At 37.8% G+C, this 13,018-nt stretch overlaps 1 protein-coding gene across 1 annotated transcript; it reads left to right on the top strand.

The window, feature by feature from the left end:
• Positions 1 to 9,069: 9,069 nt before the first annotated feature.
• Positions 9,070 to 12,288, top strand: LOC105052881 (galactan beta-1,4-galactosyltransferase GALS1). Its single transcript, XM_010933858.4, has 2 exons — positions 9,070 to 10,496; positions 11,559 to 12,288. The coding sequence occupies exons 1-2, from the start codon at positions 9,253 to 9,255 to the stop codon at positions 11,896 to 11,898; spliced, it is 1,584 nt and encodes a 527-aa protein (XP_010932160.1). The 5' UTR covers positions 9,070 to 9,252; the 3' UTR covers positions 11,899 to 12,288.
• Positions 12,289 to 13,018: the final 730 nt, after the last annotated feature.

Genomic DNA, 13,018 nt, shown 5'->3' with positions numbered 1-13,018 from the left:
GGAGCCTACAACAAAGATATAAAAACTTTAGTAGTTGAGAATATGAAAATTAGAATATAAATTAAATGGTTAAGTGTATTAAAAAATAAAAATATAGTCAGCTATGTACCCTAGAAGAGTCTACGTACAAACGTCTATAACATTGATGGCAACTAGTCCATCTGAATCCTCATGAAAGATGTCACTATATCATAGCTTTACCTCATTGCCTCCATCTACGCCTCCACCCATACCTCCAACTCCTCAATCTACACCTCTATCCAAGCCTTGAGCATACGAATATCCATATTGCTAGAACTCTTTTTAGCATCCTGACTATATCGGTGCATGTCAGAAATTGAGTAGAGATAACTCCAACTCTATAACTCCTCATCCGACGATAACGATCCAGCGCCAGCAGCTCTATCATCATCTGTACCTCGATATGACTGACCTTCGTAGATGCTGAGGACTCACCGATATATTCTGCAACAAGAAATGAAGCTATCTCCTATATTCAAAAATAAAAATATATATTAATTTTATACTTAAAAATAAAATTATAAATTTTTATACTAAATAATTATCAAAAATATATAAATATATCTCTCGACTTGTCACTAACGAAATGACCATCTCGATGAACATGAGTCATCCTATAAAGCTCTACCTGACTAGAGGCTTTTCCATACTCATCCATCTATAGAAAATATAAATTTCACAAAATATATAATTTATAAATTTTAATTGATAAATTTTAAGAGTTTTAATGAAATTTATAAGTATCATGATACATGATACGTGATATGTTACACGTAGTTTCACTAAGAAGCATGAGGATCGTATATACATTAAATTAGTTTAAGAATATTTATAATATGCTAAAGATTTTGGTAGAAGCATATAAATTTTTGTCTACATCACATGTAGCTTTTGGATCCCAATATATGAGGAACATACAGAGTTGCTCATGCAGCTCTACCAATATCAGAATATGCCTACCAAACAAAGTAAAGAGTATGATATATCTTATATATATGGCCAATTTACATTAATAATCAACATAACAAAAGATATATGATAAGTATATATAATTACCTATCTCCTCTCACAGAATCAATAATGAATAAGCTTCCTCCACTGATGAGGATCTACATCAAGAGGATAAATACGAACAACATCATTCTTCGCCAATCACTCTCTCTTGTAGTCTCTCTTCAATATTGCCTTAAATTCTTTCCATTTTCTATTGAGGGACTTCAGCACCCATTCATGACTATCTGAAGGAAGTATAAATTTACTCTAGAATAAAATGAAGAAGAATATTTGATTATTAAATAATATAATTAATTGACTATAAATAAATTAACATAAATTATTAAGTCATCTTTTTATCTGTACTACTCATAGAATCTAAAGCTTATATACGAAAAGTATATCATTTCATTTTGCATAATTTAAAGGATAAAGCCGATCCTTCTACATAACAGTACCTTAAAAGCTCGACAACAATCTGATAGCCTTATTGACGGACTGCCTCATATGGTTACACTAGATGATGATACTCTCACCTTCAACTAAATATCAAATATCTCTAGCCCATGTGGATCCATGTTTAATCGGTACTCTCTCGAACATATCTACAATATATATATATATATATATATATATATATATATATATATATATATATAAATATTACAAATCAGTCAACAAAAATTAATATTTAAATCTTAGTAGTTATGAATATATAATATTTCTATTAAATTATCCTGAATATATATCTCATTTATAATAACATCCTCATCAGTAGGAGGATTGTGCTGTGGCTCAAGCTGTTGCACAAATAAAGAAATTTCGACCTCGAACTGCTATGACTGTTTTAACTATTAGGATAGATCAAAATATGATCCATCTTGAGAAGCCTGTAACTCAATATCATCGAATCATCTACATCGAGATACGATAACACCTAGTATATATTTATAAAAAAAATAAAAATTAGTTAATATAAATTATCAAATAATAAATACAATACTGATTGAATTGCTAATAAAAAATAAGATCTACAAAATGAATATGATAATATAATATAATATTTCATATTGAATATAAGCATCTAAAATATCTTTTACTAGCTAAGAATCAGTCAATATGTTCTCTCTTAATTTCTACCTAATCAAGCTCGTAGTATTTAGATCATTTGTCGAGGTAATATTGTAAGGCATACACTGTATATAATTAGTCTCATCATCGATCCTCTATTTTCAACTATTTTTTCATATCATACAAGTCTCTAAGTTTTGTTAATCACAACAACAGCGCAATCCTTATCTTTTGAGTCTTGTATAAAAAATATTTGACGAGCTTGAAATAAAAAAAATAAATGGATCATCCTTTAATAATACACCAATATGTATCAATCTTAAAAAATTGATAAGTGTAAACCCATTCGTATCTCGCTTCAATCTTTTTGGCGAGTTTATATCCATCCAATTGCATCAAAAATAATATTTTTTTAAATTTTCATAATAATCTAACTCAAAAATATCCATAAGTATATCATAATAAGTCTTTTCATCTACTTTCATCATGACTCCGCTATTTTAGATTTTTTTTAATTTTTTACACTCTTTTATATGAAATTTAAATCTATTAATAATAAAACTATTATATCTATTGACAATATTATTAAGATCTCAAGCAATGACAATTAATTCATCTGAATAATTACTCTCCATAATAATTACTCTCCATCAAATTAATTTAAGGCTAATTAATCAGATAAATCCAAAATAGACCTACACATATAACAAGCCCATTCAAGTAAGATCTTTGTGGCTTGGATCCAACTAAGTTGTAAAATGATATCTAAAATGTGAACATATAAAAAACCAATAAGTCAAGGTTGACATGTAAGAAGAAAAGGATTAACAAAAGGTGGTCTCTCTTGATGTACATTTCTTTTACCCCCCTTGCAAAGCATACTATTCATCTAGAAAAATCAATTTTCAAAACTACATTACATTCTAGTTCCGCATCAAACTCTGTCCCACCCTTTCTTAGTTGTTATTCATCATTTTCTTATTCGAAAAGAATTTCAAGAATCAATTATCAAGAAACATTATATGAAAATTTACCAAATTGATGTGGTAGCAAAATTTTAGAAACTTATACAACAAATAATCAAAATTGAAGGCCATATGTAAGCATCAAACAAGTAAATTCTATTCTCGCTTAAACCTGCACAAAAGAAGGTGAGAGCGAAAAATTGAAGGTCTATTCTGAGGTTTAGAGTTAAGGTTTCGATCAAGGGATGGGACTGGACTTGAGGGAAAAAAGAATCGAAGGGAAGAAACATCAAACCTCAGAGAATTGGAGGTCTGTATAGGTGAACTGAGCATATGATTGGAAGTGCAGACATTGGAGGGTACAGAGGGTGGAGAAGGATGAGAGCGATTCGAGGAGAAGGTTAAGATTTCGATCGGAGAGGTGAGAGGTAGCGATGGGCAATGTATAGATAAAGAAAGAGAAGGAGGCATGCGAAGGTGAGGGTGAGGTCGACGGTGGTGGGGAAGCAAGATGATGAGAGGCGACAAGATAAGTGGAGGGAGGTCGTAACGTGCACAGCGACCAGAGCTTAGGATGGAGGCGTGAGAGCAGAGGGACGGTCGATTAATGTCAGCAAGGTTGAAAAAAGAAGACGCAAGAGATGGGAGGCTAAGGAGTCTGCTCGGATCGATGATGATGAGGCAGAGAGTCAATTGGCGAGATCCAAGAAAAGGTCTAGGGTTTTCAATTTGGGATGAAGGCACGGCATGAATGGGAGGAGTTAAATTTTAATGATGCTTTATGGTTCCATCGATATTTTTTTTTTCACACTTGCCGATGCTTTAAAGCATCATAAAATAAAAAGCATCGATAGATGGATGTGGTATTTGAAACTTATGATGCTTCATCCTAGCATAGATGATATTAAGTCGAGAAATATCTTTTTTTATGTAGAGAATAGGTGGAAGACTAGTCTTAGTTAATCCTGTCCTAAGTTTGCTGCCACTGTATTGGATATCTTCTTACCTCCTTTCTTAAGAAGTTATTCAATGTATTGATAGAAAGAGAAGAGAGTTTTTATGGAGAGGTAACAAATTGTGTTATGGTGCCAACTTTGATAGAGAGTTACAGAAAACTATAGATTGTCTATAGTTCATGAGAAAACTAGCTATGAAATGAAGATTTGATAGAGTATTGCAGAGAAACTACATGTTAACATATCCTCTAGTTCTATTATTCAACTTTGGAAGAAAAGTAGCCGATCTCTCATATGTCATATCTCTCCTATGATCTACAAGATTGTTGTAGTCTTAACAAGTTGGATATTATATAAAGAGCGAAACTGGACCTCTTTTGTTTTGAAGTCTTTTTTTACAATGCAATATTCAACCTAATAATCTCAACACTAGGAGAATGAGAATAATGTTGGTTTAACAGAATTATTATCATTGCTTAAACAAGTACTGAGTTTGAGAATTTTATATTTATTTCTCCCTTTGTATTTTTTCTATCACACCACTCTCCTTTTCACGTTCATTTGAACGACTGGATGGTTATTTACTTCGCTAAAATGATTATCTGTCAATTATTATTATTTTTATTATTATTATAATTATTTTTTTTATATGTTTGATGAATAGGAATATAATAATAATAGTGGGTGAGCCTCGCTCCTGTATTTTATAAAAAAAATATTTGATATGAATTTTTTTTTATTGACTTTAATCATCGAAGAGTTTTTGGTCTTGTTCCTGATATAATCAGTCTTTATACTTGACGCTTTGTACTTTGACTGATTGACCAGCTCCTGATCCAACCAATGGTCATCTTTTATTTTACTTTATTTTATTGTGGGTGGTAGGCTTGGGTGGTGGCCCCACGAGGACTCGGCATGAGCTGGCTTGGTGCGTTCCATTGGTGCGGACCATTCATCATATTCAAATGTCGACAACAGTCAGATCTGTGTAATATTTTATTATGGCTCATCAGGTAATTATTAATCTATCCATAACACTACAAGCGATAAAGCTCTCGTGGGAGGTGTCTTACTTCTCCCACATGGGACCTTAAAAAAAGTAATTATGAATCTATCATGTATTTTTTTTTTCTTCTTTTAAACTGGCGTTTGGCAAATTGTAAAGTTGATGAGCAATAGAAAAGTTGCACATTAGCTTGTCTGTAATGAGATTACTGCGATGTCCAGATATTTCTCCTAATTTTATTTTCTCTACTATGTCTTTGCACAAAAGTTTCTCCAATAAACACTATGGTCTTGACAAGTCAATCTTTTTTTTTTTCTTATAATATTCTGAACGAATTTTTTTGAATACAAAAATTTATAAATTATAAATTATAATACCTACCCTTAAGCCTTCCTTAGGGACAAAGCATGCATGGATGGAGACATGCGCCGCCGGGAATAACGTACGCCCGAATCCTTATTTTGGCCTCATGAGCAATGGTTGATTTTGAATGACGTTGGAAATTTGAATTAAGATTGGGAAGGACTATAGAAATGGCGTGAGGGGAGAGACAGAAGCAGATCTCGTGCCATTGACGTGAAAGGGATGTGGGTGCAAATCGAACGCCTTAGGAACACAACAGCTACCATATGTATATAATTTACATGTTTATATATCATTTATAGTTTCGCCAACTGCCCAAGTTTACTGTGTTAATCGTGTGTTTATAATATATTCTAGTTTAGAGAACATGTGGTTAGAGAGATAATTAGCAAACATTATAGGAAATTAGTGCAACTGAAGTCCCATTAGTTAGCTTAAGATTGCCAACTAGAGTGTGAAGAAAATCAAGCTACATATAGATACTTAAAAACCTCCAAATATGAATAAGAATGAATAATTAATTGAAGCAACTCAATACAAAGATGGAGAACGCTTGATTTGTTGTTATAACTTTAAATACGATTGAGCAGAGAGAGATATTTTATAGACTATAAGGAGTTTTCTAGTACGTGCAATAATATCAAGTGCAAGTAACTAAGACCGCATACAAAAATGAAAACAGTATAGAAAGAGGGATAAGTACATAAATATATTAATAATTCGAAAATAAATTTAGAATTATAATTATGTATCTAGATTATTTTAAAAATTCAATTTTACCAATTTCAACAAAAAATGACCATCATAGCACAAAGGCAAAGTCTTTCTATTGATACTTTTCATGAAAACAATGATTTTTATATATTTAATGCGAATACAAATTTTGCTTTCACCTGCACAAATTACATAAGCAATAAAAAGCTTTTACCATCCCTTAAACAATGGCAGTGTGAAGCCTTCACTGTCTGATTGTTTTATGCAACAGTATAATAGTGTGTGCAATAGATTTTCATTACTGGAGAAAGGAGGCCCCTCCATTGGATCTGCACAAAGCCAAAGCCCAGCCCATCAGCCTCTCAAGCAATGCCCAGCCGATTCAAAGCCCACAAGGATAAATTACATTTCGGAAAAAATATGGTGTACTTTCCACTATATTAGAGTTAGAAGCATATATCATGGATGCCGCCAAGATAAGGATGAAATCTAGTAGATACCTCGCCCTTCATCCAAGTGACAATAGCTTACAACTCAAATACTACACACTACAACACAACTACGTTCCTGGATTTAGTTTTCTCGGAAACTCCAACTTGAGGGTGCAACCCTACAGTTAAACATCTAGAAGTTGTGGTCATCACCATACGCTTCCATCTTGCAATGCAAGTTATTATCGTCATGGTGTGTAGTTGGATTTTTTTTTTTTTTTTTTTTTTGAGAAGAGTTTCATTTTTCTTTTGGAAAGGAAAAATGTAAGCAATGTTGCAATGAGTTATACAAATGGAGATGGCCCTCGCTCAAATATCCCTGGCACCTGGTGTGCTCGATGCACTTCTTTCTTTTTGATAGGAAGACCCATATGTAAAAAGCTACACAGAAAGAGAGAGCCCTCCTAAAAAATATATCTAACCCGCCAAATCCTAATGAAGATGGGATTCGATTCCGGGTCACTTGGTGTAACCACCAAAATCAAGCCAGCACCTTCCATATATGGTGATCGAATTATCCATCCTAGACTGTCTTGGCATTTGAGTAGATTGGGCCAAGTTCACAGTATGTCATAACAAGTGTAGGACCATATACATTAGTGGTTATTTTCCACATAAAATCTGCCTACATCTTTATTCTTAGTTGCTAAACATCCACGGAATGACAGATAAGAGAATGAGCACCAAAGCTCGCTTGCTCCAAGTTCTCCAATGCCGTCAAATTATTAAATGGACCTGATCCATTAGCATAGTCCAATAGTCACTTGTCACATTATTCTCTTGTATTTTAATGATTCAAGATCAAGCGAGGGTTCACCACACATATGCTCCGGGATTCAGATTGATCCATTGGACCTGGTTCATGGATTAAGTTCCACCCCTTTTACCTAGCTTGTGGCATTGCTTGACCCAAATGGTACCAATTTTAGGCAGCTTTGTTCATTTTGCTCCATCACGCAAAACTTCACCCACCCCCCTTACCTCAGTTGGGGCCGTCACTATAGCCTTATAGGAAGGTGACACATGGTCCACCCAAAAGCCATGACGCACATTATATATATTGTTATGGACAGACTGTGAGGGGACCTTCTTTAATAGTTCCATATTGGACAACTCTGGTGTATGCATGTGCTTAAGAGGGATACGAACACACCTTTCCTCAGGAGGCGCCTTTTTCCATCGAGGATAAGGACAAAATCGTGAGGTCGTCTGCGTGACGCTGGGGACTCGCCCCCGATGGAGATCACGGAGCAATGCTCTCCGTCCGGATCCAGCCGGAGCGGACAATACTTCGTGGCCGAGGCGTGGTTCGCCCCGACGACCGCTTGACACGGTACGCATCAGTGACGCGTCAGGTAGGGGGCACCCGTCCCTATCCGCACATACACCCTCCAGAGTGGGGAGCATGTTGTGGGCAGACTGTGGGGGGACTCCCTTAATAGTCCATATCGGCAACTCTAGTGTGTGCATGTGCTTAAGAGGGATACGGACACACTTTCCTCACGAAGTACCTTTTTTCGCCGAGGATAAAGACAAAACGTGAGGCTGTCTGCGTGATGCTAGGGTGACTCGCCCTCGGTGAAGACCACAGGGCAATGCTTCCTGTCCGGACCCAACTGGAGCGGACAATACTTCGTAGGCCGAGACGTGGTTCGTCCCTACGATCGCTTGACACGTGTACGCATCATATATGAACAAGGGAATAACGAAGACACATGTCCCAAGAAGGCAAAGAAAACAACTCCCCCAGCAAGACGGGTGGTCCTAAAATATCCGTTGGAGCCTACGCTTTAATTCAATTGAGATCCTCTCCAAGACTGTCTATAGTTCTGACAAGGTTGCAAGAGAATTAGGAAGTCTTTTGGTAGTCTGTTGTTCAGATTATGAGTTTGCTTGGATCAAATTAGACTTTAAAAACAGAAAACAAACTCTTAGATAGGATTTAGTTCAATCCAGCATATACACAGTTATAAACTATTCCACCATATAAGAACACTGATTGATGGCTTATTTAAATTAAAACCTAAAGACCCAGAGGGAGTTTCTAGAAAAACAAACAATTTATTTTTGCTTCAGAATCTAAATTTTCAAAAAAAATTAAAAGAAAAAAAAAAAAGGAAGCAGTCGGTCTTCCAGTATTTTTGTCCGTTTCACTTATTTTCGTACCTATTTGAGGATTTTTCCAGCGTTGAAGCGCCAAACATGCTCGATCTTACGGTCGTCATGCTCCAACTTCGGACTTGATACTTTCAATTATTCCAATGTTGCCACTCTCCCATCTTCCGAGGCCGCCTAAGGTCCGCGTTTTGACCCGCGCGAAGCTCCGACGCGCCAAACCTTCAGTTCACATCTCTCTTTCGTTGCGGACAGATTTAAGGGTGGCTTGAACGAAAACTGAATTTTGTCGTCAAAATTCAATGAGCCATTGTTGAATTTATTCATCACAATTTGGAGGCCCAAAAAAAAAAAAAAAAAATCGTGACCGTTGGCAATGCCAATGATGAGGAGAGAGTCTTATTTTAATCACCCATCACCAATCGGTGCCATATTGGTGTGATCCAGTACGAAACCAGCACCTCTCTCTCCCCCTCTCACCTCTCTCTAGCCTGAGACAAAGGAAGGGGAAGGCCAGAGGAGGAGGAGGAAGAAGAAGAGACCAGGGAAAAGAAGAAATGAAGCCCAACCCGAGAAAAGATGGAGTCTGTGGAGGAGGAGGAGGAGGAGCGAATGGAGGAGCTTCCCCAAGCCTCCCTTTCGTCTGTTTGGATATCAAGGTATGCATAGCGACCCTCGTAGGCCTCGCCCTTCTCATAGCCATGTGGCAGCTCCAACCCTGCGAATCCTTCTTCTCCTCTCGCCTCTCCTCTTGCCCTCTCCCCAACTCCACCTCCCCACTCCCAAAATCCAAGCTTTCCTCCTCCCCCTTACCCTCCCCTGTTTCCAACTCCACCTCCCCACTCCCAAAATCCGAACTTTCCTCCTCCCTGTCCCCCTCCCCTGTTTCCAATTCCCACCCTGCAGCCCCAAAATCAAAATCTCCCGTTTTCGTTCCTCCTGCCGACCCGAACAAGAGAGTTTTCCGGGCCTACGGCAGCGCCGCGGCGCTGTTCGTCCAGATGGGCGCCTACCGCGGCGGCCCCACCACCTTCGCTGTCGTCGGCCTCGCCTCCAAACCCACCCATGTCTTCGGCACCCCCTGGTTCAAATGCGAGTGGGTCTCCAACAACCCCTCTGCCGCCCCCGTCCGCGCCAAGGCCTACAAGATGCTCCCCGACTGGGGGTACGGCCGCGTCTACACCGTCGTCGTCGTCAACTGCACCTTCCCCTCCAACCCAAATGCCGACAACGCCGGCGGCAAGCTTCTCCTCCACGCCTACTACTCCGCCGCCTCTCGCCGCTATGAAAAGTTCGTGGCTTTGGAGGAAGCTCCGGGCTCTTACAACCAATCACAGTACCAGCCACCGTTCCAATATGAGTATCTCTACTGCGGCTCCCCCTTGTATGGTAATTTGAGTGCTAGCAGGATGAGAGAATGGATGGCCTACCATGCTCACTTCTTTGGTCCCAATTCCCATTTTGTCTTCCACGACGCCGGTGGTGTGGGGCCGGAGGTGAAGGCGGTGCTCGAACCTTGGGTGAAAGCTGGGCGGTTGACGGTGCAGGACATCCACGTCCAGGCGGAGTATGATGGGTACTACTATAACCAATTCTTGGTGGTGAATGATTGCTTGCATCGGTATCGGCACGCTGCCAATTGGACCTTCTTCTTCGATGTCGATGAGTACTTGTACCTGCCGGAGGGGCGGAGGCTGGCATCGGTGCTCGACAAGCTCTCGCAGTATACTCAATTCACCATTGAGCAGAATTCCATGTCTAGTAAGCTGTGTGTGCTGGATCCTAATAAGGACTACTCCAAGTGAGTTCTCTACACTCTGCTGAAAATTTGAGATTTTTAACATCTGATTCCCACCCCCCCAAACCCCTAAGAAATAGGGGAATAGCATTTTTAGTCTGAGATTTAAAGTATTTTTCACTTTAAAGATCCTTAGTAATGCAACATAATCCTAGAGTTTATTGAGGGGGTTTATGAATTTTGGAAATTCAAGGATTATCGTTTTTCCCTTTTTTTAATCCAGAAAGAAAAGCCTATAAAAGTTTTGCATCATAAAAGAAGAAGAAGAAGAAGAAACTGTCTTGTAAGTTACTCTTATTTTTCTTGTATCTGAATTTTGTTCTGTTTTGTGAAGCATTGAAGGCTTTTGGACATTTGAGGTACCCATAAAGGAGAGAACTTTTGATTTTCTATTTTTCTTTTATGATCTGAATTATTCGTGAACTCAAAAACTACTCAAATATTAAACCAACTATATTCATGTTTGTTAGGATGTACTCTTGGTTGGATCTCTTGATAGTTTTTCTATTTGTAATGATTTCCTTATGCTGGTGTCAGGAAGATACTGCCTAATAATAATTAGTTCAATGAATATTTAAAAAAAATGAACCTCTGTTACTAAAATTCATAGTGTACAGGTTAGTTGCTTTGTTCTTATTCTATGTTTGTCTTACGAATAATTTGTGCGAAGTAATGCTGCAAATCTAAGGGCATTTGTCTTCTTGTTGTTCTGAACTTGTTTTGGTTGTGGAGTTATTGTAAGTGATTTCATTAGGTATACTATTTAGGATTACATTTGTATTTATGAATAAGAGCCTCCTTTTGATCTCCGTGGTATTGATGAATGCTTCTCCTAGATATCTTTTGCTTTCTGTATGTCATAGTAGGATTCATTCTTTAAAAATATTCATATATCATAAACATGTAACAAATTTATCTTTTTATCTTTAGTTGGTATAAAAGTAGGTGGATCAACGTTTGTTTTGTATCATACTGCATTGGATAGAATATATTGTTGCTAAGAAAAAAGGAGGTGGTTCCTTGTTCCATTTGGATTTTGAAAGCTTCTTATCTGTGGATGTCCAGGGAATGGGGGTTGGAGAAGCTGGTCTTTCGCAATTCGATCACTGGAGTGAGGCGAGATCGTAAATATGCCATTCAGGCAAGGAATGCATATGCAACTGGCGTTCACATGTCGGAAAATGTCATCGGGAAGACCACCCACAACACGGAGGACATGTTCAGATACTACCACTACCACAATTCCATCAATGTGTTGGGAGAGCCATGCCAGGAATTCATGCCTATGCCAGCAAAAGGCAAAGTAACATGGTTTGAGGGGATCCCATATGTCTATGATAATAATATGAAGCGTATGGCTGAAGTTGTCAAGCAGTTTGAGAAGGAAACAATTGGATCTGTCTGAACATAGCCATCTCCCATGCCATTTGGCTACATGTTTCATCATTCTTTGAGGGTGCCCTAGAGTACTGAATCTTCTCTTAAGTCTAAGCTTCCTTTTTCCTAGTGTTCTGGTGGAGGATCCTGCAAAGAATACTGGGGAAAGGGTGTGAAGAATGGGGAAGGAAAGGGAATTCTGGAGGACCCCAGATTTATATGTAAAGATGCAGTTTTTCTCATACTCCTTAGGTTTGTGGAGATTTCATTTCCCTCCCATATGTTCTTTTTAGAGGTTTCATTCTCTTTTCCTCATCTTATATGTATTCTTTTCTAAGCTCAGTTATACTCTCCTGATACTATGTTGAATTAATAAATGACATTATATTGACAATTAAAGGGTGATTCTTTTGACTAATTTGGACCGGTGAATGAATTGGGAAGACCTTTCTCTAAAGTTTTCACGGAAGAGTGATTTTTCTAATGCATTTTTCCTCTCCCAGGTTGGTGTCATGTGAACATAATGAGTTTAATAATTGTGAGGAATGGATTGTAGGAAACTTTGGTGAGAGTGACCTCTGTCTGTTGCTATTAGAATGCTCATGGCTTTTAATATATGTTCGTTTAGATGTTTGGTTGAAGGAAATCTTTGTTAATAGAATTAAATTGTTAGCAGTGCCTTGCCTTGTATTGGCTCGAGGTATAGATGGAAGATGTTTAAAGCTGGTGTGGGGCTCCATGAACTCCTCTCCAGCCACTGCCAGTGCTACCTAATGCTTACATTATACTAATCTGTATTGGCTTGGGCAATTATCTCTTATTGAGGGAAATGTAGGCTCTCTCTTTCATGTTCATGTTATCATTTATTATTGTATTATTGGATATAGCTAGTAGATGCTACTAGTTAATTATCGTCAACTTATACATGGCATGTACCCATGCCTTCTATAATCATAACACGAGTGTAACATGTAATAGTCTTCTACAGTCATAACACATGTATCACATGTAGTCGGTTTCTCGGTCTACAGAGCATGAGAGTGACTGTTACACATCTAAAGCCTTGTTCGGTGAAGGTTCTACTTTATTGCAGTGATGTTTCTATTGGTGGGAATTAAATAGCTGTCTCCCACATAGATTACTTGTCT

The sequence above is a fragment of the Elaeis guineensis genome, chromosome 10 (assembly GCF_000442705.2).
Source record: "Elaeis guineensis isolate ETL-2024a chromosome 10, EG11, whole genome shotgun sequence".
Lineage (NCBI taxonomy): Eukaryota > Viridiplantae > Streptophyta > Magnoliopsida > Arecales > Arecaceae > Elaeis > Elaeis guineensis.
This window is presented reverse-complemented; position numbering and strand designations above follow the sequence as displayed.

What these genes read in the sequence shown, in the direction of transcription:
- LOC105052881 (XM_010933858.4), top strand. Translation starts at nt 9,253, where the DNA reads ATGAAGCCCAACCCGAGAAAAGATGGAGTCTGTGGAGGAGGAGGAGGA. An exon ending in CCTAATAAGGACTACTCCAA is followed by an intron (nt 10,497 to 11,558) that starts GTGAGTTCTCTA and finishes GTGGATGTCCAG; the next exon opens with GGAATGGGGGTTGGAGAAGC.